The sequence below is a fragment of the Gobius niger genome, assembly GCF_951799975.1.
Source record: "Gobius niger genome assembly, chromosome: 20".
Taxonomy (NCBI): domain Eukaryota; kingdom Metazoa; phylum Chordata; class Actinopteri; order Gobiiformes; family Gobiidae; genus Gobius; species Gobius niger.
This window is the reverse complement of record NC_136871.1, coordinates 13,062,920-13,087,622: the sequence shown is the minus strand read 5'-3', so window position 1 is coordinate 13,087,622 and position 24,703 is coordinate 13,062,920. Positions and strand designations below refer to the sequence as shown.

The following is a 24,703-nucleotide window of genomic DNA, read 5'->3' as shown; positions in this document are numbered from 1 at the left end:
AACAATATCACTCAACACAGAGTAAGTCGTTTCTCTATGTCTGACCTTTGGCGAGCTGAGAGACCTCCTCAGGGTGTAAACGGAAGGGTCTGCGTAAATGTGGTCGTCCCTCATTCGGCCTTGGTCGTGGTCAAAGCGTGTGGAGGGGGACCGGGCCGGGGACACGTAGTTGGGGGGCACTGGGGAGTACAGCCCCCCTGAGGACGACGACGGGGAGCGGGGAACAGAGCGTGAGCGAGGCTGGATGGACAAGCGCCTCATGGCTGTATCCACGCCGTACTGCTGTGGTCCCCAGGAGTCCCTCATCATGGGGGAACCGTACAGCTGATGGGGGCCGTCTCTGAGCGAGCGCCGCTTGTCCTCTAGGCTCCAGCGCTGGTCGTAGGCCCCCACAGCAGATACAGTGCAGATGCTGTCAGGCCTCATCCCGCCAGAGTACAATGGATAATCGTCGATGTAGCGAGGGTCAGGGGGGAAGCCATAATACTCAGACAGCCCTCTGTTGACAGTGTAGTAGCGAGACGGGCTGAGGAGACAGGGAAGTTTAATTTGATTATGTCTCCAAACATATTTCATTGAGTCGCTGTCATCACAATAAGTATATGTAAAGTTAACCATTTGTTGTAATACAATATTGTTGATAAATAAAAAGTAAAACAATGCCTTAATAGAGATGTACACATGTATTTTGTGCCCAGACTCTACAGTCCATAGAAAGTAATATGGACTGCACCCTGAAGACCAACCTGCGCAGGTCCTCTTGAGAGGCCATGCCCCGCCGCTGGTTGACCCACTGTTGCAGCTGGGCCATGGAGCTCCTTCTCTGGGCCACTCTCTCAGGGGCTGTCCTGGGAACAAAGCCTCTGCGCATGACCACTGCTTCCTGAGGGGGTACTGTCCGCTCCTGGTGGTGACTCTGGGCTGCACTGGTCCTGGGGACTGTATTGTGTGAGGCCCAGCCGTTTGGGTGAGGTTTGGAGTGGACAGGTACTCCCCCTGTACCCTCCCCGGGAGCCTCAGTCTGTACACTGTTTGTATTGTCCTTTTTGGAGCAGGACAGGGCGGGGGAATGGGTTTCAGGTCCATTTCCATTGGGCTGTGAGGGCAGCTGTGCGGGGCTCTGTGAGGGGGGCTGAGAGCCACTGTCTGTCTGTGGTGCCTTGGGGTCCGGGGCCTTGGTTACCATGGTGCTGCTAACATCAGCTGTACTGCCACTGGTCTCCGGACTTCAATGGATGACAACACAAGATAAAATAATGATTTGTGTGAACTTGAGGAAGAAACATTAGCTTTAAAAGAACAGGCCACCGATTTGCATAGAGATTTGCGTACCTGTCTGGTCTTTACGCGTGCGTTCAGTCGACTTTACTGCGCAGCCGTCGAAGTGCTCCTAAGGTATTATTACAATATAGTACCCCTTTACCCCTAAGGTAAGAACATATCTCTACTATGCAAAAACAGTGGACTATTCCTTTAATAATAGAAAATGTTCTATTTGTTACCAAGATAACTTCTGTTTTTTGGGTATGGCTGACACAATCTTTCAATGTTTTAAATTAATTTGGTTTTATAATTGTTATTAAAATATAGACGTGGGCTGTGATTTTTAAGCTCTCTGTAAAGCCAAGAGCTGTAAACGGCATACAGATGTTACAGTCAACACCAGAGTTCTGTAGTAACAGTTGCCTTCCAGTGTGTGGCAGCCTTGTGTAAATCATTTTGAGAAGTATCTTCAAACAACACTAATAAACCTCAGTCAATGCATGTGTTTTTAAATAAAATCGCTGAGTACTTTTCAAGCTAAAGGTTAGTCTGCAACAGCCCACATCTCAGAAAAGTCGTAAATTAATTACAGTACATTTGAGTCACATTACGAGAAATTAGATCATCCAATAGGGTCATCCTGCAACCGAGGAGGCAGCCAATCAGAGAAGAGCCAATCAGAGAAGAGCAAGTCAGACATGCGGGATACTACACATTAAATCATCCTCAAGCAGAGCAGAAACAGCACAATTGCAAAATGCCAGACTGACTTAATGGTTATACATTTTATGTGGTGCTTATTTTGTAGACTATTGGGAGAAACTGACTATAGGGGCCACTGTAGTCTTTTCTATTTATCACACTGCATCTGATGGTCCATATTATTTTTATTCAATAATACTTTGATGTTATTTGGTAATAGCAGCTAAATTGACAGACAGATTTGAATAAATTCCTAACTATTCTTAATGTGAGAGCGAGTGAAAGGTGCCCAAACGAGGTGTCTAATGGAAAATCAGCCAGCATTTGGCTGGTTGGCTGGTGTTAATGGTCCAGGAGCGTTAATATTTGAGAGCAGACTGGAATATGAATTGCTTAACTCAGAGGTCCCAAACCTTTTGTCCCTAAAGCTTCCCCTGGACGAGCCCCACAGTCCAAAACAGCAGCCCAAAATATTAAAATTGTGGCCAAATTGCATTTATTTCCAACAAATAAAGTAAAATGTTAGTGTTTTCTGCACCTCAACTCTTCTGTGTTTTGTGTTGTTTTTAACCATTTAAATTGCTCAAATAATATCTAATGAAAAGGACATGTCTTGCTTTTTCGGAGAATGCACCTCTGCTTTGTTTGAGGGTCCACGTCCGCTGCCTGGTTCATGGCTCCGATCCACTCTTGCTGCTCCTCATGGCTGTCAGCGCTGAAGTAGTAGGTCCTGGTGCCACTGTGCTCGGCCTGCACGCACAACACAACGGGACCCCTCAGCTCGTGCTCCTCGACCCCGTTCTCTCCATCCTCCTGCCACACCTGAAGAACAGACACAGCCGCAGTGAGGGAGGGCATCTGGAGCATCTGCAGATCTTATCATGCCGGAGGTTCACAGACATCAAACGATTAGAGCAGAGGAAAACCGTGCGGGCGCTAGTACAACAAAGGCAAAGCAAGTTCAGTCTTTTGCTGCTCTATCATACCAAAAGAAAAGGATGTTCAAACAAAACCCATAAAAACAAAACTAAAATCAACCAGTTCCAGATGCAAATAAATAAATAAATACAAAATGAGTCTTACAGTCTACATAATGAATGATTAATACACATAATGCAGTGATTAAATGGAATTAGAATGGAGCTCCTGATAGTAATAAAATATACTGCCTGACCAAAATGTCGCCACATTAACAAAAAGGTCACACGCTCTAGTATTTCACTGGACCGTCTTTAGCTTTGATTACACCTGTGCCCTTATTTCCATCCAAGATATTGTATCGTGATGGGAGAGTGTGTCCAAAGCCCGTCTCCAGCACATCCCAAAGATTCTCAGTGGGGTTAAAGGAACAGGCCACAGTTTTTCCATACTGAGATATGTTCTTACCTGAGCTTAGACGAGTTGATGCGTACCTGTATGGCCTTTACACGTGCGCTCAGTTACACAAAAAGATCAGAGATGTTGTAGCATTTAGCCTCTCCCAGCATATTCTTATAGCTCCAAACGGGGGTGAAGTTGGAAGCTCAGGTAAGAACATATCTCAGTACGGAAAAACGGTGGCCTATTCCTTTAAGATCTGGATTCTGAACCTGAACCACTCTTTCACAATGAATCCCGGCATTGTCATCTTGGAATACGCCCGTGCCATCAGTGAAGAAGCAATCCATTAATGTCAGCTGATTTCATTCTTTGGGGTCATAGTGTTGCTGAACCTAGACCTGAACAACTGCTACAACCCCAGATCAGAACAGTGGGTTAAATCCAGGTGGCGACTTGTTTTTTGGCCAGGCAGTGTATGGACATGCCCTCATGCAGTTGCACAAGTAAAACCAACATAGCTGAACCTGTACTGTACCTTATGTGAGGTGGCTGGAGGACCTCAGAGAGAACAAAGAGGCAGGGGCAGAGAGGGGGGAAGAAATATGCACAATGTTTGGTTTGTCCTATGGCAAAGACACCGGTCCAAGTCCAAAACTATTTATGAAGATCTTAGCTCGTATTTGTGGTTCATGTTTTTGTTGCAGATTAATGTGACAGTCTGTGAGATTGAGGAGAGAGTGAAATTTGAAAGTACGCAATCATGTTCCTCCTCCCCTGACCGGCCAGAAAAACACACCTAGTTTGCAAAACGAGGAGAGCGAGAATAAACTTTCAAAAGAAAAACGATCAAGCTCCCTCCCCTTCTGATTGCTCCTGACAGGCCGGTTCACAGGAAAGCTCGTCTCATTGGTCAAAGTGACAGCCCGGGGATTCTGATTGGTTATTAATTAAGGGAGGGACTTTAGAAATTTCAGACCCAGGCGGTAAATTATACTCAATCTATTAAACTAATAAAATACTTAAACTTACAGACTATCAAGTGCAGGATAAACATCCGATACTTGTGACCATGTGACCGTCTTAACTCTTGAGCACATTTTCTCCAATTTGACATTACCCAAATCTATAGCAAAAGAGTGACAAAAATGTGCTGGAAAAGCAACAATAACACAATAAAAAAGCAAGAAAGACATGTCTAAAGAGTGATGAAAAAGCAACAAAAAACGAAAACACTTCTAAAATGTGACAAAAATGTGACAAAACTATGCAAACAAGCGACAAAGACGTGCTGGACGAGCAACGAAAACGCGACAAAAAAGCGGCGACAACGTTATGATTAGTTTTGTAGGTCTTAGCTTTCAAATGAGGCTGTAAGTTCCATCGAGGAGGTTTTAGGTTTTGCTTGGGTGATGCCCAAGGAGAAAATGTGCTCAGTTAAAGGGGTTAACAAGCTTAACTTCAACCTTTGTTTTTTTAAGGTAGTAAAGTGTTGTTGTTTTTTATTGTTTTTTTTATTCAGACATCTATATTCTCAGCAAAGTCTATTTTAATCCTGGTTCTGTCACAGTTTGAAACCAAGGCATGAGAGTAAGAGGACACCTGTAGTATATATGAATCATGCTAAGATATATTGTGTGCAATTTTCTTTTAATCTAAAATCATAACCTTGTGTAACTTGGCACTTTTAGATGAAACGGCAAAATATAAACACAGCAACAGCCATCTAATTCTTCAGTGCAGTTATGCAATAAAGTCTGCGGCACCGTGAAGATATCCCAGTGTGATGTTCCCCGACTGATGTGCAGTGATGACCTTGAAACGGCAATCTCAGCCTTCAAAGATCAGCGCGTGTGTCGTGTTTCTGCGTGAGGCTGGCGACAGAGATGTGTTCATTCAACATATCGGGGGGAAATGACGTCGCGCCAGCACTTCCGTCCACGGTGGAGCAAAAAATCAGACCCCGCCCCGCGATGTGACACGCGAAGCGCATTGGCCGCCGCGCCTCTATAGTAACAAGGCAGCAGTAACCACGGCAACAGAGGCGGAGCGCGTGTGGCCTCCTCGGCTTTATTGTCCTTCCTTTGTTCCCCCGTTTTAGGTAGCGCGAGACAAAGGCGCGTCAAATTTGAGACGGGTCACAACGGACAGGTGACAGCTTATACACACGAGCATTTTTGATAATATGTTGCAAGTCAATATGTCACATAATGAGACTCTGGGCATGGCCTTTTGTTTACGAAGCCTGTTCTTTTGTTATGGGATATTCAGGGCGGGAAAATTAACCAGGACCTGCTAAACCTACTCCGACAGCAATAGACAGAAAGAGTAGCAAAAATCACTTGAGGGACCATTAAAACACTGTCAAAAAAAATCTAAATACTAGTGATTCTCAGCTGTAGTAGCATCAAGAGCCGCCTTTAACGTAACATGACAAGCTGTGACCACTGAGAAAACATTCATTCAAATTCCGATAAAAAACTATTTGCAGGGTGGATTTGCTGTAGTATATTTAATATCAAAATGCAGTTCGGCCTGTCACTATAATCCCTTTACTTCGACTTCGGCTCAATATTTATCCTCTGTAGGGCTGAAACGACTAATCGATTAATCGACGACTAATTGATTATTGAAATAGTCAACAACTGTTTTAGTAATCGATTAATCGTTTTCTGGTTCACACAGACTCAAATAGAGAAAAAAATACATGAAAGTGTAGTATTTTTGATGAAAACCTACTTTGTTTTTCATAGTAAGGGTCTGTAGTGTTTTGTACATTTTAATTTAATTTTAATTGTGTCTCGTCCAGTCAGAAGCAGAATTAGCGCCAAGAGCCTCCAACAAATATTTACTTAGAGTTTCCTCCATCAACATGTCCTCAAGCTGCGCCACTTTAGCTTTATGTGATAATTTATTTATTTTTAAATCCAATTTTCCTACACCATTTACAGCCAAGCGATTAATCGATTAATCGTAAAAATATTCGATAGATTAATCGATGACAAAATAATCGTTAGTTGCAGCCCTAATCGTCTGTACATTTATTAGCAGTTTGTCCTCATATCTCACTGTTATACTTTAATTTTCACTGTAAATTGAGTAAAAGATTTGCTTCCTATTGTGCGTTATTTAAAATGTGGTTAGGTACATTAAAAAAAAGTTGTTATGCTTTACAGTTAGTTTTGTCGGCATAATATTGTCCTCAATAATATTGTTTATCGAGATATTTCCTGCCTCAATATATCAAACTTCAAATTTGTTTGTTCGTAAATGCAGTAGGACTAGGTCAATTGGAGCACTGTTCTGTCCTTAGTGTCATGGGTTCGAGTCCTAGCTCTGCTCTTCACCTCCTTTCACCCTGTGCTGTCCTGTCGAATAAAGCTACTGGGCCGAGAAACCCCCCCAAAAAAATGTGCTACTTCTTCCCAAAGTTCCAGTGTTTTCATTTATACTTTTTTTTTTTTTTTACTTAAAGCCACACCTCTCCTAAGACAAGACTGTAACTTTACCAGGAATGGGTACGTCTCCAAGGAGATGTCGAGTAAAGTCAACAGAATCTAAGATTTAAACAGGTTAGGTCCTCATCCAGATCCATTCTTTGATTACCCGCTGCTGTAATACCATTTTCTGTGCTGAGCTGGTCATTAGGAGAATGTTTTGTACTGATGTCAACGGTATAGTCCAAAATGTTACGCAGTGTGCCTTTAATTACAAGGGAACCAACAAAACACTGCATGATGGAGGCTGTGGACCTTGAAAAGTAAAATTAATCTCCTATGTAGACTATTTTGATAATGTTCTTTGGTAACTACACCAAACTCTTCAATATTTGCTGTTTAGGAGCTCCGACACGTTATCTGGGCTGTGTTTACTCTTTACAATACGTAGCTGTCTGTGTGTGTGGTCAACCACTCACTTAGAGCGCACACAGTGACAAACAGGATTTGAATGTGCCTGTGGTTTCCCAACACAGCAGGAAACAGGGTTAATTATTACTTTATATGACTGTGCGAGTGTGCGTGGCCAATGCCCATAAAGCAAGTGAAGTGGCCCATAGTTTTGGCACAAGTGAACAGGGAGTGCTGCACTGCTCTGACTGCGAGACCCACTTTTAATTCTGATTCATTATGGTGTGCCCCACTTCTCATTATTAATAACTTCAAAAGAATATTCAAGACGCACTAGTCAAAATCGGCAAGTGCGGCCTGGTATTAATGCGGAGTGTCATAATCTACCTCCGACCATTAGCTCCATATGAATAATGGAGGTTGTGGTTCAGTGAGGGAAGTGAAATAATCTTAATCTAAATGTGACTAAATCTACAGTTAATCTCTATTATTGTCATTGTGTATTTCATCTGTAGGTCTCCAGTCAATCCATAGGCAGTTGTTCCTCATTTTTGAAATTTGGACTTTGTGTTAATTTGTGTTAAATGGTTCTTGTTTAAAGGGATATTTCAGAATTTTTGATATAGGGCCTCATTTCCTTGTTATCCAGAGTGTTGTTGATCTCTGGAGATATATATATATATATATTTTTAATTCATGCAGAGTTTAGTGGTGCTAGGCTAGTGCTAAGCTAGCGCATGTCTATGGTAACTAGTAGCCTGCATTAAAAACCTCTTCAAAATCTTTGGGTAGTCCTCCAAACGTTGCCATATCTGATTTGTACAAAGCTCCTTTGTGAATTCCATGTGTAGTAATGCCGGCCGCAGGTAAACAAACTACTGTAGATCCGGTAATCCATCACTCCGCTGCTGCGTAGTTTACAACCAGGAAGCTGATGCTGCTCAAATATAAGTAATATATAAGTAATAAGTATAATGCAAAATGGTTATATTTCAAAAATTGTTCAGTCAACACAGACATTTATATTGGTAGTCTGGTGTTATAAGTGATTTGCCTCAGGTGCACTGTGCTTGGGTAAGAGTAGACTGTTTTTAATGCAGGCTACTAGTTACCATAGACATGCACTAGCCTAGCACTAGCCTAGCGCCACTAAACTCTTCAAATATAAGGACTGCATAACTGGATAATTAGAAAATGAGGCTTTATGTCAAAAATCCTGAAATATCCCTTTAAGCTGAGGTTCATTTTGAAACGCCCAACTCAAAGCCTTTTCGGTTGTTGTTTTTTATATCAAGGGGAGAAAATACGGGTAAGGGGAGTTCAACATGAAAAAAGAAACTCCAAACAAAGGCTAAAATGGTTCTAATTGAATCAATACTAAAACTGAACTTCTGCGCATTTTTAAGTTACCACACTTCTTTGTTTAACCTCTGAACCGAGCACGTTTTCTCCAATTTGGCTTTAACCAAATCTAATCTAAAAGCTTCTTGAAAAAAGTATCAAAATAGCAACGGAAATGAGACAAAAACAATGACGAAAATGCAACAAAAGAGCAACAGAAAAGTGACAGAAAGCCAACAAAAAATGTCAACAACACGAGGAAAAAGATCCATTTAGATGAGCTTTGTAGGTCCTTGCTTTAGGATTTGGGTAAAGCTGAACTGGAGAAGATGCACGCGGTTTAGGCGGGGGTTAAGAGGTTAAGGCTGTGCGTAACCAGTCAGATTGTAGGTAACCCTAATCATTCACTTGTGGAAACATGTGCCAAACACGCATAGGAGCAGCACAGACAATGCTACGAATGCTTGAGCTAATTTTTATAAATACTTAATATCTCTCTCCCTCCTCATTACTGCAGAGTGCATGACACAATAATAGGCTGATTTATGTAATGGCTAGGTTGGGCCGCTTTGATTTTTGCAGAGGCTTGCCTGTTGACTTTGTCCTGCCGGTGTCTCGTGGAAAAAATAACGAGGATGACTGTTGTGGCGTGTGCTGCGCATTTCAACAACCTGAAGCTAAGCCCAAGCACAAAGAGCACGCCTTCATTGGCAGAGAAGTTAGGCGCATTAGCCCACAGATACAAATAAGATTGGGGTTGCTTAGAGATCCCCTCAAAGTTGGCTGCAGCTTTTCACACACTTTAATCTCTGCTTTTGTGATGAAATGATCTAATTCAGTTGGTGAAATGCATTCTTTTTGTGAGCCTTGTTTGTCCTAATTTAACATATCCTCGCTGTTGGCTAAATACTTTGGCAACATATTAGACAAACAATGCTGTGTCTACATCAATAGGTAGAAAAACAGCTATTTTGTATGACCAGACACGCTCCACAAACGGGATGCTCCTTGTGTCATGGGCAAACATGGCATTCTTTCAAGGTAACATCCCGATAACAGGTCTGTGGATGAAAAAATAGTCCTCGACCTTTGAGCTTTTACTTGTCCTAACTTCACTTTAAACCAGAAAAACTCACGCGGCTGCCACAGTGTTCACGTTACCTGAAAGAGTCATCAACAAAAAGGGTTTGGATTACCACCTCCAGGCCAAACTAAGAGCTCTCATTACAGCTTCAGATCAGGCATCAGGTGTGGTTCAAGTGCACTGGTTTTTCACATTTTCAGACAGGCATTTCTGTTTTTTTTTTATTATTTTAACTTTAAAAGCATTCACAGTTTCCTGTTTTATGCTTTATGAGTCTGTGTGGTCCGACTAATGAGGCCCCACACATTGACTTACTTATCAACTTTGTAGGTCATTGACAGTAGTGGAATCCATAACAACGTAATCACAACAATAACGGAATGAGCACAGCAGCACTAACCTGCTCTTTCTATTGTTAATGCCAATAATATATGAGGCGCACACTTGAAACACCAGAAAAACTTGAAAAGCACGTGGAAGGTCAGATTCTCACACACACTGCAGTTTGTGTTTACAAGCAAAGCCACAATAGACATTTTTCACAATGTCCCATTGTAATAGAGGCATAATCCCACAAACTGAACTTTTCATTGGGTCCTGCAGTGTAAAGTGGAAGTGGCTCATGCTGATGAGATAATTTGATAACAGATACACAAACTAATTCAATGTTTTTCCCTGAATAAACAAAAAGTGTCTAAGGCAAAACCTAAGTATGTTAGTGTGGGCAAGACGAGCCCTTTATTGAGTTTGCAGAGCTAACTAACAGACTGGCGATTAGCCACAGGGACATCGTGTCTATTTGGTCAGTCGCTTCACATGTGTTTACTCAAACTGAGTTCAGGCAATGCACTTTGCTCTGGTGTACTGGACATTCACAGAAAATGCAGTCTGTTTTTTCATATAATTGGCATCCATGAACTTTCCCGCAACTTAGTTGAACCACCAGAGAGTTGGCATTTGTGAACTGTGTGCTCTGTGAATGAGGCTTTTATTTGACCAGAGAAGTACAGATCACAGTGACCACAGAGCTTTCAGTTACTGTGTCACCGCTTTATGACCATCCTGTAATCACAGTGTTCTCCACACTACTGTTCTATTCATCATCATAATGTGAGGCATTTTCTTTGAAATGAACAAGTTAATACAAATACTCAAATGTCTAATCTGAGAATCTGGGTTGCATTCTGATTTTATCCATAGAGACGCACGGACTTGCCTTTGACCACATCCAGATTGCGCATGACAAATCTTGTCAAAACAAATAATGAAGATAACACTGCCTTACTCAACAATTTCATTAAGCATCAGTAAATAGCACGATATTTTCCTGTTTTCTGGATACATTTCCACTTCATTAATTCTGCCCTTGCACTGGAAAAAAGATTTCTGTTTTTCAAGTAAAAGTCAAAGAAGTAGCTCACATATTTTGCATACATTTTTTCACTCCCACACTGCTCTCCACGTCAATAACCCAATTTGTCAGTCAGCTGCCATCAATCACGTCAAATCCACCAACCGAACAACCCCGCAGCCGACCAGTGCACTGTCCTCCAGACATGAACAGTCGGGGCTCGTAGAGTCACCCTGCAGCTCAGTAGCAGCCTTTGCACGTGCAGAATACCAAATCAAAACAAAGTGGTCGATCACGTTTCACTGACCTTAAAAGCAAACTTGCGGGTGATGTTATCTGACGGCCCCACTCCTCCGACTCGGAAGCTGAGCAGTGGTAAACTTCCTAATACCGTGTCCTCCTTCTCATCTGCGAAAAAGGAAATATCATAATGTCAACACAAGCCGGCAATCTTGGCAAGGCAGCAATTACAAAAACAATGCTACAGCCACAAAATATGAACATCAAATCCATTTACATCATTAAGTCCAGCCTTGAGGATTCTGGTTCCCCTGTTCTTTTGCTCTCCCAGCCCTCTCTCCTCTGCTGACAGCTCCCAAGAATAATGGTCCAAGAGTCTAGAGATAAGCGGGCAATAATGGCTTCCACGTTTAGACGCCAGCGATATCCAATACTGGCGGTGAAAGAATGGAAATCCGAATGGTAGCTTTAAAAATAGAGCGGTTTCAGAGCCTTTGTCTGTAGCGCCTGTATATGCATGTGACCGGGTCCTGGCTGAAAGCAGCAGCAGCAGCAGCAGCAGCGTGTGTATTTATGAGTGGGTGTGTGAGTGACAGAGAGGGAAGGAGACCAAACGAAGGAGAGGCAGGATTGGGGGAGGGGTAAAAAGAGCTTGTGCAATCAGCTAGTACGCCCCGTCCTAGGTCTAAGCGCGCGTGTGTGTCTATGCGAGAAAGACCTGCCCATGTGACTCACTGGCGAAGGAATCTTGGCCCGCAGCCCAAATGTACCTGCGCCTACAGTCTGTGAACAGTGAACCTGCCACGCAGGGCAGGAGACAGTAATGCGCTTTGGCTGCCATCCATTATATTATTAGGTTATAACCATAAAATCCACTGTGCGCGCTTTGAAGAGGGCAATACATGATGCATCATACAGGAAGTAAATAATAACAGAGCAGAGGTGTCACAGACACGGGCCATAATGATTAACCTACTCTTTATGGACGACAGGAATTTATAACCATGACAGTGATATTCATATGTGAATTTTCTTTCTTTATATCATTCATTCCATTTATTTGATAGGGATAAGTGTCTACAATTAACATATAGCCTAACACACAGTTAAAGCCAAGGCTAATTTGCAATGTCCGTCCCTAAAAGGGCTTTTAAAATACAATATTGTACATTTATAATAACAATGATCCTGGCATTACACAAAGTTAGTAACCTGGCTAACGCCAGACTGCTGTGTGCGCTCGAATCATTTCGAACTGCACAGCAGCCTGGGGACAATGGCCGAAATTTTCGCATGGATTTGGGAACCAATCACAGAATGAGGAGGGACGGCAAGACGATGACGTAGTTTATTTACGGATGAAAAAGAAAACGTTTATTTACGGATCCAACATGACATCAGCAGACGCGATGGTATTTTTCAATCAAGCTTTAGACCTTGTTCTAGATAGTTTAGGTCAAAAGTTTACAGCGGGTACGTCATACGTCATCACATACGACGATACGATTGGCTGTGGCTACGTGCAGACGCATGATAGACATTCGTAGCGCCCAATAAACGGCTATGGACGATCGTAAACCACACCTCTACGAGAAAATGAATTGGTGGTCCCCAGACTAAACATCACTTGTGATTTTAGTCTGGTGTTAGCCAGGCTACAAAGTTAGAGCATTTCAATGCAATCTAAAAATGAACTTAGTCTCTCTTTTAAAATATGCTTTATTTCATTTTTAAAGCCCCCAGATCTAGGTCCTGTTTCACCTCAGGGAAAGGCTGACTGCCCAAAGGTGTTTTTTGTTCTGGAATGTGATCAAACTTGAAGCTTTGCACTGAAATGTATAGTTTTTGCAAAATGTTTAAATTAGGGCTGCAACGATACAGTTCTTTGATATGAAGGTCACGATTTTGAAACGATTCAATACATTTAATCGGCTGAACCAGAAAAAAAAAGTTAATAAAATCAAATAAAATCGTTTTATTTTGATTGATGCAAAACTAACTAAAAGAATCACACTATCTGCTGCACTGTGTGTCTAAAGCTCTTATAGACCTTTAAAAAGGGAAACATCTGAAAATACTGTTCACGGCACATTTATAATCTTTCATCGATTCATATTGAACATAGTTGCGCATTGAATTGAAAAGGGCATATTTTATTGCTCACCTGAAAGTATTTAGTTATCTCATGACGCAAAATCCTTAACACTATTTTCACTTTACATAGGTTTATAAAGCAACTGTTTATTATGTTATTTACTGTTTACATCCAGCAATATGAACAAGATGAGGATTTGTTAAATGCAGTTTTTGTCGAGATGTTGACGTTGTTCCAGGGACTACGGAGGTTAACTATTTAGCTATAATCTGGTGCAGTATCTCTGTCTGTGCATTGTCCCTAAATTAATATTAAGGTAAAGTGAAGTAATGATCTTCAATGTAAATGTGGCATCCTATTGTCCGTGCTTTGTTTTTCCCTCTCCAGATCAGTGCTGTCCTCAGATGTTCAGGCACAAAACTGGCAAACACCCAGTTCTTCGGTTTTGTCCAACACCGACAGTTTGCTCCACTGAGTGTGTATTTTGTCTCATGTAACAGTGTCTGTGGTGTAACCCCAGCCAAGATCACGTCTTCATCACAGGGTCACTGGACTCTCTGTTTACCATCTCAACACTAAACAGTGGGAAGGTGCAATCTGACTGCAAGATGTTGGATTTGGAGCAAGTCAAAGCCAAGTAAATATCTCAGCAGGTTGTCAATGCATGAAGAAATGTAAGATATGATAAGACAAGATAGAACTGTATTGATATTAATTGTAAATGATGGTAAACAATGCATAACAAAACCAAAACATATTTTTCTTTGGTTCTTGATAATAACAGTCTAGGCCCAGAATGAAAATCTGTTCATGTTGAAATCTATGCATAAAACACATTGTTATGAATGGAGTGAACTGTTATTTCTGTGGGAGGCCCCAGGGGTGTTTTCATCTGTCAGTCGGCTACGAGACTCCAGTCTGGACTTTGGGATTAAACGGTTTAATAGGTAATCAGGTTCAGACCATTGTTCTGTTATGTTAGCTACACACCTGAATAAAAGAGAGAAGGATGAAATTACATATTTAAATCAGTCCACGTTGAACACAGTGCCGGATGATTCGGTGTCTGTGATACAAGTATTTATGGATATTACATTGGTACTTATGCATTCATAAATATTTGTATTACTGGGAAGATTTTGAATAAGAAGTCATTTTGAACAAGCCTATGCATTGTTCTTTTGCATTGCACCCGAGTTTTAATTTAATTGCCTTCAATGTTAAGTTCCCAGGGGGATTCCTAATGGCCCTTGTCTCTTCTCCATCTGCCGCCATGTGAGGGGCAGTGGGGGTGGCTCAGCTGTGCCACAGACACAAAGTAGAGTATGTTTGATCATTAACTGCTGCACTGCTGATCCACCAACCAAGGTGTCTGTTATTATGACAGTCAATTCTGTAAACAGATTTAACATACAGACAAACAGAGGTAGGTGACAGCAGTGTTAATTTTGACAACATATTTTATTTTAGTTTTAGTCTTAGTCTTTTGACTAAAATGTAATTTAATTTTAGTCGAGATTTAGTAAAAAAAAAACGTTTCAATTTTAGTCTAGTTTTAGTCGACTAAAATTGCATGTCAATTTAGTCGACTAAAATGAAGACTAATTTAGTCGACTTATATTTATAATATTCATTATAATCATATTTAATGTTGTTCCTCTGCTTCATGGAGCTGCTCCACATGAACAAAGCTCAGAGCTGTTCATTTGGCAGAGAATTTACATGATCTGAGGCTCTTTCAGACGGTCAATAGAAGTTTGGATGATTTTAGTCTCTCCTTTTCATTTTTATTTAGTCTTATTTTAGTCGACTAAAATATCTGGACATTTTAGTCATAGTTTTAGTCTCATGAGAAAGTTTTAATTTAGTTTTAGTCCTATTTTAGTCGTCAAAAATATCACTTTGACTAAAATTAAGACTAAATATTTTAGTCGACGAAATTAACACTGGGTGACAGATACATTTAGTCTATTAAAAGTATTATTTTAATGAGTATTTCAGGAAAGGAATACAAAAGGAAAGGAACAATTTTACATCAATAGCCAGTGTTGTGTTTATTTTGCAGTGCCTCACTAGTGTGAGACAGGCTAGACAGGTAGCAGGTAGCTGTTATATGGGCAAACGAGACACGCATACTTTAAATGTTTGTAACCATCAAATGTAACCTTTTTTTGGACATGCTGGGAAATATTACATCACTATATCATCTGACCCTTTCTTTCACAACATACACCATGTAATATAAATGCAGAGAGAGTAAATGTAAACTGTGGCTTGTGTTTTGTTAAAAGACTTGAATCTTAAGTTCTAGTTTGACAATATCTGTGTGGGAATCAAAATGCCCTTTGCTCCAGGTCAACTGAGTGCCATATTTCTTGCCTTCTTGATTATGGGTTTTACAAAGCCTCTAAAGAAAGGCTGAATGTGATGCAACTGTTGTAAGACTGCAGAGGTAACAAGTCACGGTGTGTGGACAAAAACAATCGTCTAAACAGCATTGCGCAGCAGATCTCACACATGAATGACCACTGCACATGGCCTGACAAACAGTACACAGATATATCTCAGGCCTGCCGGGAAAAGCGCCAGAGTCTTATGGAGAGGAATCTTAATAATGTATAAGGACGCTTTATGCCCAGCCAGAACATTTATAGCCAAGAACAAGAATAACTGCGTTGCTGTTTTTTTTCACTGTTGCTATGCTGACCGGCAGCTCTTTTGTCCGGTGGTTCTCTGCTGTCCCAAAGTAATAACACTTTATTCAACTCTTCACCAGTAAAAAACAAACAAAAAAAAAGCTATTAGGGACTTGGGAATAACAGAGACAAATATATTTCCCACAACAATCTCCAACTCCACAATCTTTGTTATTTAAGGTTCCTACACAAGTCAAGGGTTAAATGCACCAGATTAGATGTACATGCCTTCAAGCCACTCTTCAGTTTTAATGTCAGTGCAGAGACAAAGGCCATGATGTACAGCCTCTCCATCACTCAAGAAAAATAATGAATCATCAAATTATCCCACTCGAGGTAATTTAATGGAGGCTTTCATAATGCATTAAAGCTATAGTTACTGTGAAAAGTGTAAGAACCACTGATGTTAACACTTTTTCTTCTGAATATAAGCAACTTTTAAGACATGAGTAACAAACACCATAACAAACCAACTCACATATATAAGTAAACAAGCTTCCCAGAGCCGTGCCTTAAAGGAACAGGCCACCGTTTTTCCATACTGAGACATGTTCCTACCTGAGCTTAGACGAGTTGATGTGTACCTGTCTGCTCTTTGTGCGTGTGCTCAGTCATGCAAAAAGACCAAAGATGTTGTTAGCATTTAGCCTCTCCCAGCATATTCCTATGGACCCAAATGGGGGTGAAGTTAGAAGCGACCAAGCTCTTCCACGTTTTACCTGTTTAAATACGGTTACATGAGTAGTTGCACGATCCAAGTACAGTGCCCCTCGAAAGTACTAATACACCATGAACTTTTGCACATTTTGTCATGTTTACATGTTTTTGTTTTGTTTTGATTTTACTGAAAGTTCACACACAAGTAATAGACAACTGTGAAGTCAAAGCAAAATGATACATGATTCTGTTATTTGTCAAAAAATAGAAAACCGATAAGTCGGGGCATGCGCAAGTATTCATACAGCATGAATGAACACTTTGTGGAACCCCCTTTTGCTGCAATAATAACAGCAGCAAATCTTTTGGGGTATGACTCTACAAGATTTGCAGAATTGAGAATGGAGGCTGGGACGGAGATTCACCTTTCAGCAGAACAATGACCCTAAACACAAAGCTAAATCGACAAACATATTAATGTGTTAGAATGTCCCAGTCAAAGTCCTGACCTAAATCCTATTGAAAATCTGTGGAAGAACTTGAAAACTGCTGTTCACAAACGCTCTCCTTCTAATTTGACAGAGCTTGAGTTGTTTTGTAAAGAGGATTGGGCTAAGATGTCAGTCAAAGGGGGTTCCACAAAGTATTAATTCATGCTGTATGAATCATGTATCATTTTGCTTTGACTTCACAGTTGTCTGTTACTTGTGTGTGAACTTAAAGCAAAAAATTCATGTTTATGGCTGTAAACATGACAAAATGTGCAAAGGTTCAAGGTGTATTAGTACTTTCGAGGGGCACTGTAGTTACACAAAATTAAACATGTCGATTTTCTAAGCTGATAAAAAGGGATACTATATTGTAAGGCGTAATAACACGTTAGGAGCACTTCACAGTAATATCTTCACTCCTATTCACCTTATTCCGCCCCGCCCACTTTTGCCACTTTTTGCGTTGTCTCGGCACTTCCGTTGTCCAGACACTTCCGGTTGAGCGCGAAGCCCGTTCATTTTATGTGGACTTCTCCAGCCCCATGTTAACACATAGGAGAAAAGGGGCGGGCACAATTCATGGCGGCTCCCACGCGAGCCTCCGGAATAAGGTGAATAGAAAATCGACGTTTCATTTTGTGTGACTAGACTTGGATCGTGTAACTACTCATGTAACAGTATTTAAACAGGGAAAACGTGGAAGAGCTTGGTCGCTTCTAACTTCACCCCGTTTGGCCCCACAGAGGAGAGGAGGAGAGGCTAAATGCTAACAACATCTTTGGTCTTTAACCGTGACTGAGCACACGCATAATGACAAGACAGGTACACATCAACTCGTCTAAGCTCAGGTAAGAACATATCTCAGTGTGGAAAAATGGTGGCCTGTTCCTTTAAACCTGCGTCATTACACCCCCTGACAACAACAAATATCAGAACAATGACAGTGCATGTTTGTAGGGGCTAAAAAAAAGGCCAAAATCAATCAGTCAATGCAATGTTTATCTAAATTACTGGCCAAGAACATGATGTTTTTCAGATTGTACGACAGCCTGAAATGCCCCAATCCCCATCAGAACCCAACAAAAAGCAATCAATATGCTCAGATAATCGTTGAAATTATGCTATACGGCAATGTACACATATTTTTATTACAGAAGAGACCCTAAATACTAGGCTTTATAGTGAGTTTGTTCAGGAAAGCAGAATAAAGACCAACCTTTGTAGTAGAATAGACATCTGTCAGTGAGGACAAACCAGCGCCTGTTCCACTGCTTCACTCCGCTGCTGCCCTGTACCAAACACAACAGGCACAATCATCAGTGAGCTTTTCTCTTCTTGTCGTTACTTTGGCAATGGGGCATAACATGTGTATTATTCTGGAACATAAACCGAAATCATACCGCCATGATCATCAAAAGTAGGACAGTGCCGTGATATTCCTTTGTAACTGACCTGCTTGTATAGCCAGCCTTGTTTTGAGACCACAGCTTTGGGGTTTCTGCGCATGGAGTTGGAGCGCTTTCCAAAAGTCGCTGCCTTCCTGGGCGTCCGTGATATCTGTCAGTAAATATAGTCATTTAAGCAAAGGCAAGAAATCACAGGGCTTTTAACATTGTAGTATCCAGTGCATATTCCCAAGATATTTACTATTTCTGGGGATGCTATACCCACTAGTTCAATAAATAATTAAAACTAGAAAGTAGGCTGCTTTAAAGTACAGAACATTTTGGTGAAGCGATGAAACTTCGGTGTCTTTTTATAAATGAAAGAGCCCTATTTATGGGATTTGATGTTTTATTTATAGAGTACATTAGACCAGAGCTTTTCTCACAGAAGTATCTTACATAAGCTTGTGTACTGACCCGGCTGTAGGGCTGGTTCTCCTGGGACACCTCTGAAACCATGCTGGCACTTTTGGAGTGAGGGAGGTTTCTAGCAGCAGTGTTCCCATTCATGTCCAGATCACACTGCCTGCACAAAGACACAATACACACACAGACACACACAATATCATTCGTCTGGTCTGTACACAGTAAGACAGCTGTCAGGAAAAGTGCACACGTGTGCCCGTCATAAAGAGGATGCCAGTACAGTAAGCTCAGAGGGCAGGGTACACGCTGATTACTGAGGCCTGGGTGTAGTTTTTGTAATGGGTGCTTATGTGTTACATTCTCAGGATATTTGAAATACTTGGTTTTGTTATATTTTTCATTATGACCTCAAATCTAAAATGAATTTAACATGACATGGAAGTGCGCCGTGCGATTGTTGTTAGATCATACTATAATTTAGGGCTGCAACGAACAATTATTTTGGTAATCGATTAATTTACGGATTATTTTCACGATTAATCTGTTGGCTGTGAATGGTGTATGAAAATGTTTCACTTTTTATTATCACACAAAGTGGCGCCGCTTGAGGACATGTTGATGGAGTAACCTTAAAGCGAGTGGTTTTGGAGGGTCTCAGTGCTAAATCTGCTTTCTGATTGGTTAAGACATAGACAGATATTTATGAAATTTTCAATGTACCAAACACTACACACCCTAACTTTAAAAACAAAGTAGGCTTCCATCAAAAATAAAACAAAATTCATAAAATTTTTGCTCTATTTGAGTCTGTGTTTACTAGAAAACGATTTATCGATTACTAAAATACTTGTTAACTATTTGAATAATCGATCAGTTGTTTCAGCCCTTTTAGAACTTTTATGGATTTCAAAATATTATTAGAATCTTCCCATATTTGTATACACAATCCAGGGTAACACTTTATTTTACATTACCCTTGATACATTGCACCTAACTGAATTTAGTACAATGTAGTGTGCTCTGTAACAATGTGTAATAACTTGTACCTATGGGTTAGATACACAATGGAATAATATGTATTTATGGGTACATAATGTAATAAGACATAACTCTAACCTATGTACCTATAAGTACTATTACAAGTTATTCCATTGTCTATTTTGTCTAAATTTGGGGGGTCGCCAGATCATGTAGATAAAATATACATACTTTTTAAGCAAATATTATAATATTTTATTGTCGCATGCGTGTGCTATTTTACCTGAGTGCCATTATATGTTTGTAATTTGATGAATTTAATTTTAGCCTTTTGTTTTTGTCTTTTTTAAGAATAATGTAGGCTAATGTTCCGATTTCTCGCGGTGTGACCCGGGTGGGGGGTCACGAACCCCTTTTAACTGTTATAATGGGGGTCACGGGTCCAAAAGGTTGAGAACCACTGGTCTAGCCCATAGATACAAGTTTTTACAGATTGTAACAGAGCAGATTACATTGTACTAAATTTAATAGATACAATGTGTCAAGGTACTGCAAAATAAAGTGATACCCAATCCAGTGACATGTGTAACAACATGTCAACACACAAACAACACATCCAAAATCAACAATACAAATAAGTTGAAACAGCCAATTTACAACAGAGGATCCAGTTTAGGTGAACGTGTCAAAAGCGCCCCCTAGAGCGCACTGTCCTCTCCTCACCAATGACATACTAGTTTTTATTTTATTATTATTTTTTTAAGTTTCAAACATTTTTGTATCCAAGTTGTGTAGGCTACATCCATGCATTGCAACCTCATTATTCTCAACACCAGGGAGCACATGATTCAACTTCTCATGTGTAGCTGGACTGAGCGGGAAAACACACCCACCACCCCGACCACCACGACCACGACCACCACCACCACCACCATGCATCATCCCAGGTTCATGCAAAGAGCTGCGCATGTTATCTGAATGGGAGGTGAGTTGCACAAACAAATCGTGTTATTTTGTAAAAAATGAGGCAAACCGTAATAACCCGATTATGCTCATTTCCACACGTGCACGGGCAGTGCTGTAAGACGTGCGTTATTTATGCACCTTTACCAAGGAAGACAAAAGCCTCGCGTGCTCTGCTTTCAACTGTCTCGGACTATGATTCGTGTGAAAGGAAAACGCTCTTTTCACGCCTCTTAATCGCCTTTCCGTCCCTTTTTGCCCCAGACAGCACAGGGTGAATTGATTTACTCTCTGCAGCATTATCGACGCTAAATTTCCTGTTTATGTGTTACGTCAGCACGTAGACGAAGGGAAAGTCCGATGTGGATTATTGGGCACTGGCCCGGATTTGGCCCGTCGAGTCTCCTGCGCGCTGTAATCTGTGGGCCAAATTGGATTAGATTTACTCAGGCTGCAATGCTCTTTGCTGCTTGTGTTAGCCAGCTTTATGGAGCACACTTCAGATCACTCCAGTCTAGCCTTTAGATTTTCTGGTTTAGCAATTTATGCAATATGAGTTAGACAGCCTTAGACTTGGCAAAGTGTGTAAAGGTGTTGGTAATGCTGCAAAATAGATGTATGCCATAGGAAATTTAGTGTGGTTACAATATGAGCAGTAGGCCTATATACATCACTACTCTACGACATGTGTTCTGATCAATAGCCTTTAGTGGATAAATTAACAGCATGGAAACTTGTCAATCCTCAACTATATGCACTAATCCAATGAGTAATAGAGCATGAATAAATAGAACATAAAACATCACTGTCAGAACAAATCACATTGCCCCGGAGGTCAGTGTGCTCTGCTGTCAAAAGGTGTTAACTTGTGTGTTTCACTTCTGTAAGACTTTTTTATGTAATCACTTCAAACACTCGTATTACTTTAACAAATGTGAATCATTGTGAATCAAGACATGTTTTATTTTGTTTCTAAAGAAAGAAAGAAAGAAAATCGCTGCTTGGGAAGCTTACATAAATAATTGATGATATGAACATACATAATCTCTGAGTGGCTGACGGTTTAAAAGAGTGCAATGTTGTAACATCCACTGAGTCAGAGTGATCTCATACAAATGATGAAGATCTGTGTTTAGCCATAACACGGTGGCTTAATAACTAACATTTTGGGCTGGTTGCTTTGGTGTACGTTTTCCATTGCACCGGAACATAAATCAGGCGTATAACAATTTGAAAAATGCATCCTAAAAACCATGTCGACACTATACATGTCGCATTCTATCTATACTGTTTGCTATGTCAATTAATATCACACATTTTACATTACACAGTTATGAATATAGCATTTTACAGTTATTAACTATAAGCCACCACATTATAGGCTACTACTCTATCATACAAAACAAAACTACACTACACTTTCTAACACATCCCAACTCTTCCATTGTTCCCTACACTAGTTCCTCAGTGTTGTAGTAATGCAGGAAGCATCATCCACATGTCCTCACAGTGACTGCAGCTCCAGCACACACACACACACATACCCACACACACACACACACCGCTCCACTCTCAGAGCAGGACTTTCCCTGTGCTTCCAGCTGGCTCTGCATTGCAGTCCTGACTGACCTCCACATACTGTTTTAGCATCTGTCACACATTAGCACTATCAGCTCAGTTCATCTCGTGTGCTCATAATCTGCCATCGCTGTCGCTCGCTCGGCGCACTAACCTGCAGACTTTGCGGTCCGCTCGGAACTTGAGCATCCTCCTCTCGGATAAGGCACATGGGACATCAGAGCGGGCAGGCAGGGAGAGGATAGGCTGATGTGCGCCGCTGTCTGCTGCCTCACCACTCCCTCTCTCTCACTACACATAATTCTATCACCGGGTGCACCGCCTCAGCCTACGTAAGCTGGGAACGGATCCAACGTCCCACCACCAGAAGCCGATCAGCGCCATCAAATAAACAGGGGCATCCCACCTGTACTCATTTCCTGTCCCGCTGTCACTCCTCTACTGACAGCAACGGGGAAGCCTCTGACGTGAAAGCATAAAACTGTAGGCTTTATAATGCCGTGAAGTTTAATTAAAATAAGCTTTCTGCCATTGGTATTTTCAAAAACAAGCATTTTGTCCACCTTATAAAAGTGCTATATCTTTATTTTGCTCAGTGATATTGCCTCCCAGGAAAGTGGTTCATCTGGGAAGGGGTGGGTGTCGGAAGTGCTCCTCATGTTACTCCCATCGAATAATATGAGCACGTCATTAGAAAAAGGAAAGAATTGGAATAATCACAATCATAAGAGAAATGTTGTGTGACATTTACTCACAAGGGATAGGTTATAATGCACCGGACATCTGATATTGGCACCAATGCTTATATATCTTGAATATTGGCAATGATGCTTAAATCTTGCGTTGTATGCATGATCTAATCCTGAATTTATCTTTCTAGTATCATTGATTTCCAAAAAAAGTGAGCGTAAAAACATAAACATGAATATACAAAAGAGAGAGGGTTGAACATGACCACAACATATTGATATGATGAGAGTGTTTCCATTATCCTTGTCAAATGGGGAAGAGGGATTTGCCCATGAAGCTCCCTGCAACAGATGAAGTTGAGGATAGTTTCCCCATGAATAATTAATGACTGGTGGAGATGATACCAACAATTACGTCATTGCACAAACTATACCAAACCCTTTGAAATAGTTTTGAAATGACACAACACTTCCACTGTGTCGCTGATTATGTAACGCTGCTCATCCACTGTGTGTGTGACAGAGAGTGCGCACTGTTGAACCCGGCGCCGCGCTGCAAAAGGGGCAAAACGTGTCATCTTACCGTCATCTATCAGCGCTGCTCACACATGCTGCGTGGATCTGACCGGCGCTAATGCTCCACCGGACGCGTCTCTCACCATTAGCACTTTTAAATCCTCCGGGACGTGCGCGGGAGTGAGGGCCAAGCGGACTGCTGCTGCTGCTGCTGTGGCGGCGGCGGCTCCTGCACGACGAGCACCCCCACCGGAGGAGAGACGGAGGGGCGATGGAGGGATGAATGGAGGGATGGAGGGAGGCAGGAAGACTAAAGAGCATGGCCGACAGCAAATCCCTGGGAATTAGCGGGTCACGTGATCGAGACCTCTCGCGCACGGAGCGCACGGGAACATCTCCATCATGGCCTAATAATATAGAAATATATATAGGGTGCTGCGCATTTGAGAGTTAGGTTATTTATCTATCCATGTTGAATCAGCCTAAACGGGAACGTCAGCACATGTTTGTCCAGGGTCAACAAATACTGAGAAGCCTGGGAAAAATAAATGAACCACAATAGCTGCGGGTGACTGGCTACTAATTTAGCCTAATTTAATTTATGCGTTTACTTAAAAAAAAAAGTTTCTATTCCTAGTATTCCCAATTTCCTGTCTGTCTGCAGTCACTAAATGGGAACTTGGGAAAAGGCCAAGAAACTGTTTTGTTTTGTTTTCTCTCATGACATTTGTCTGGACTCTGGATCCTACATAGACTATAAGAAGTTGTGAACATAATTTGCTGGATTTGAATCATGTGGCAGCGGTGCTAAAAAATCTGTCAAATCTGAAAAAGGAAAAGGCCTTGCAAAATAACAGGAGTAAATAAATATGCTACTTAATGCAGGCTCGTGTGGCTCTGCATCGATAGATCTTTGGCGCCCCTTAGAGGACACAGGGTAAAAGGGCAGCTTAGGCCTCTTAATGCGCGTGCAGTGCGCTCCTTTTGTTCCCTCTCAGATTATTGACATTGACCTTTTTTAATTCCGAGAATGGTGTGTAATAGTTATCTGAAGCAAAGTCATGCCTTTGTCATGATGATTGA

General features: G+C 41.2%; 1 protein-coding gene across 14 annotated transcripts in view; it reads right to left on the bottom strand.

The window, feature by feature from the left end:
* Positions 1-23,943, bottom strand: part of plekha6 (pleckstrin homology domain containing, family A member 6) — a 34,087-nt gene extending 10,144 nt beyond the window's left edge. For 6 of the 14 annotated variants that reach the window (XM_079578499.1, XM_079578512.1, XM_079578505.1 and 3 more), the window contains exons 1-8: positions 22,570-22,714; positions 18,948-19,056; positions 18,538-18,642; positions 18,302-18,374; positions 11,214-11,314; positions 2,600-2,787; positions 747-1,226; positions 46-526 (exon numbers count right to left, since the gene is read on the bottom strand). In XM_079578499.1, coding sequence (XP_079434625.1) covers positions 46-526; positions 747-1,226; positions 2,600-2,787; positions 11,214-11,314; positions 18,302-18,374; positions 18,538-18,642; positions 18,948-19,056; positions 22,570-22,604 — 1,572 coding nt within the window. In that variant the 5' untranslated portion in view covers positions 22,605-22,714. Of the gene's footprint in view, positions 1-45; positions 527-746; positions 1,227-2,599; positions 2,788-3,820; positions 3,901-11,213; positions 11,315-11,423; positions 11,753-18,301; positions 18,375-18,537; positions 18,643-18,947; positions 19,057-22,569; positions 22,716-23,687 lie in introns of those variants that run through there. The other 8 variants (XM_079578507.1, XM_079578506.1, XM_079578504.1 and 5 more) reach the window with 8 other exon arrangements.
* Positions 23,944-24,703: the final 760 nt, after the last annotated feature.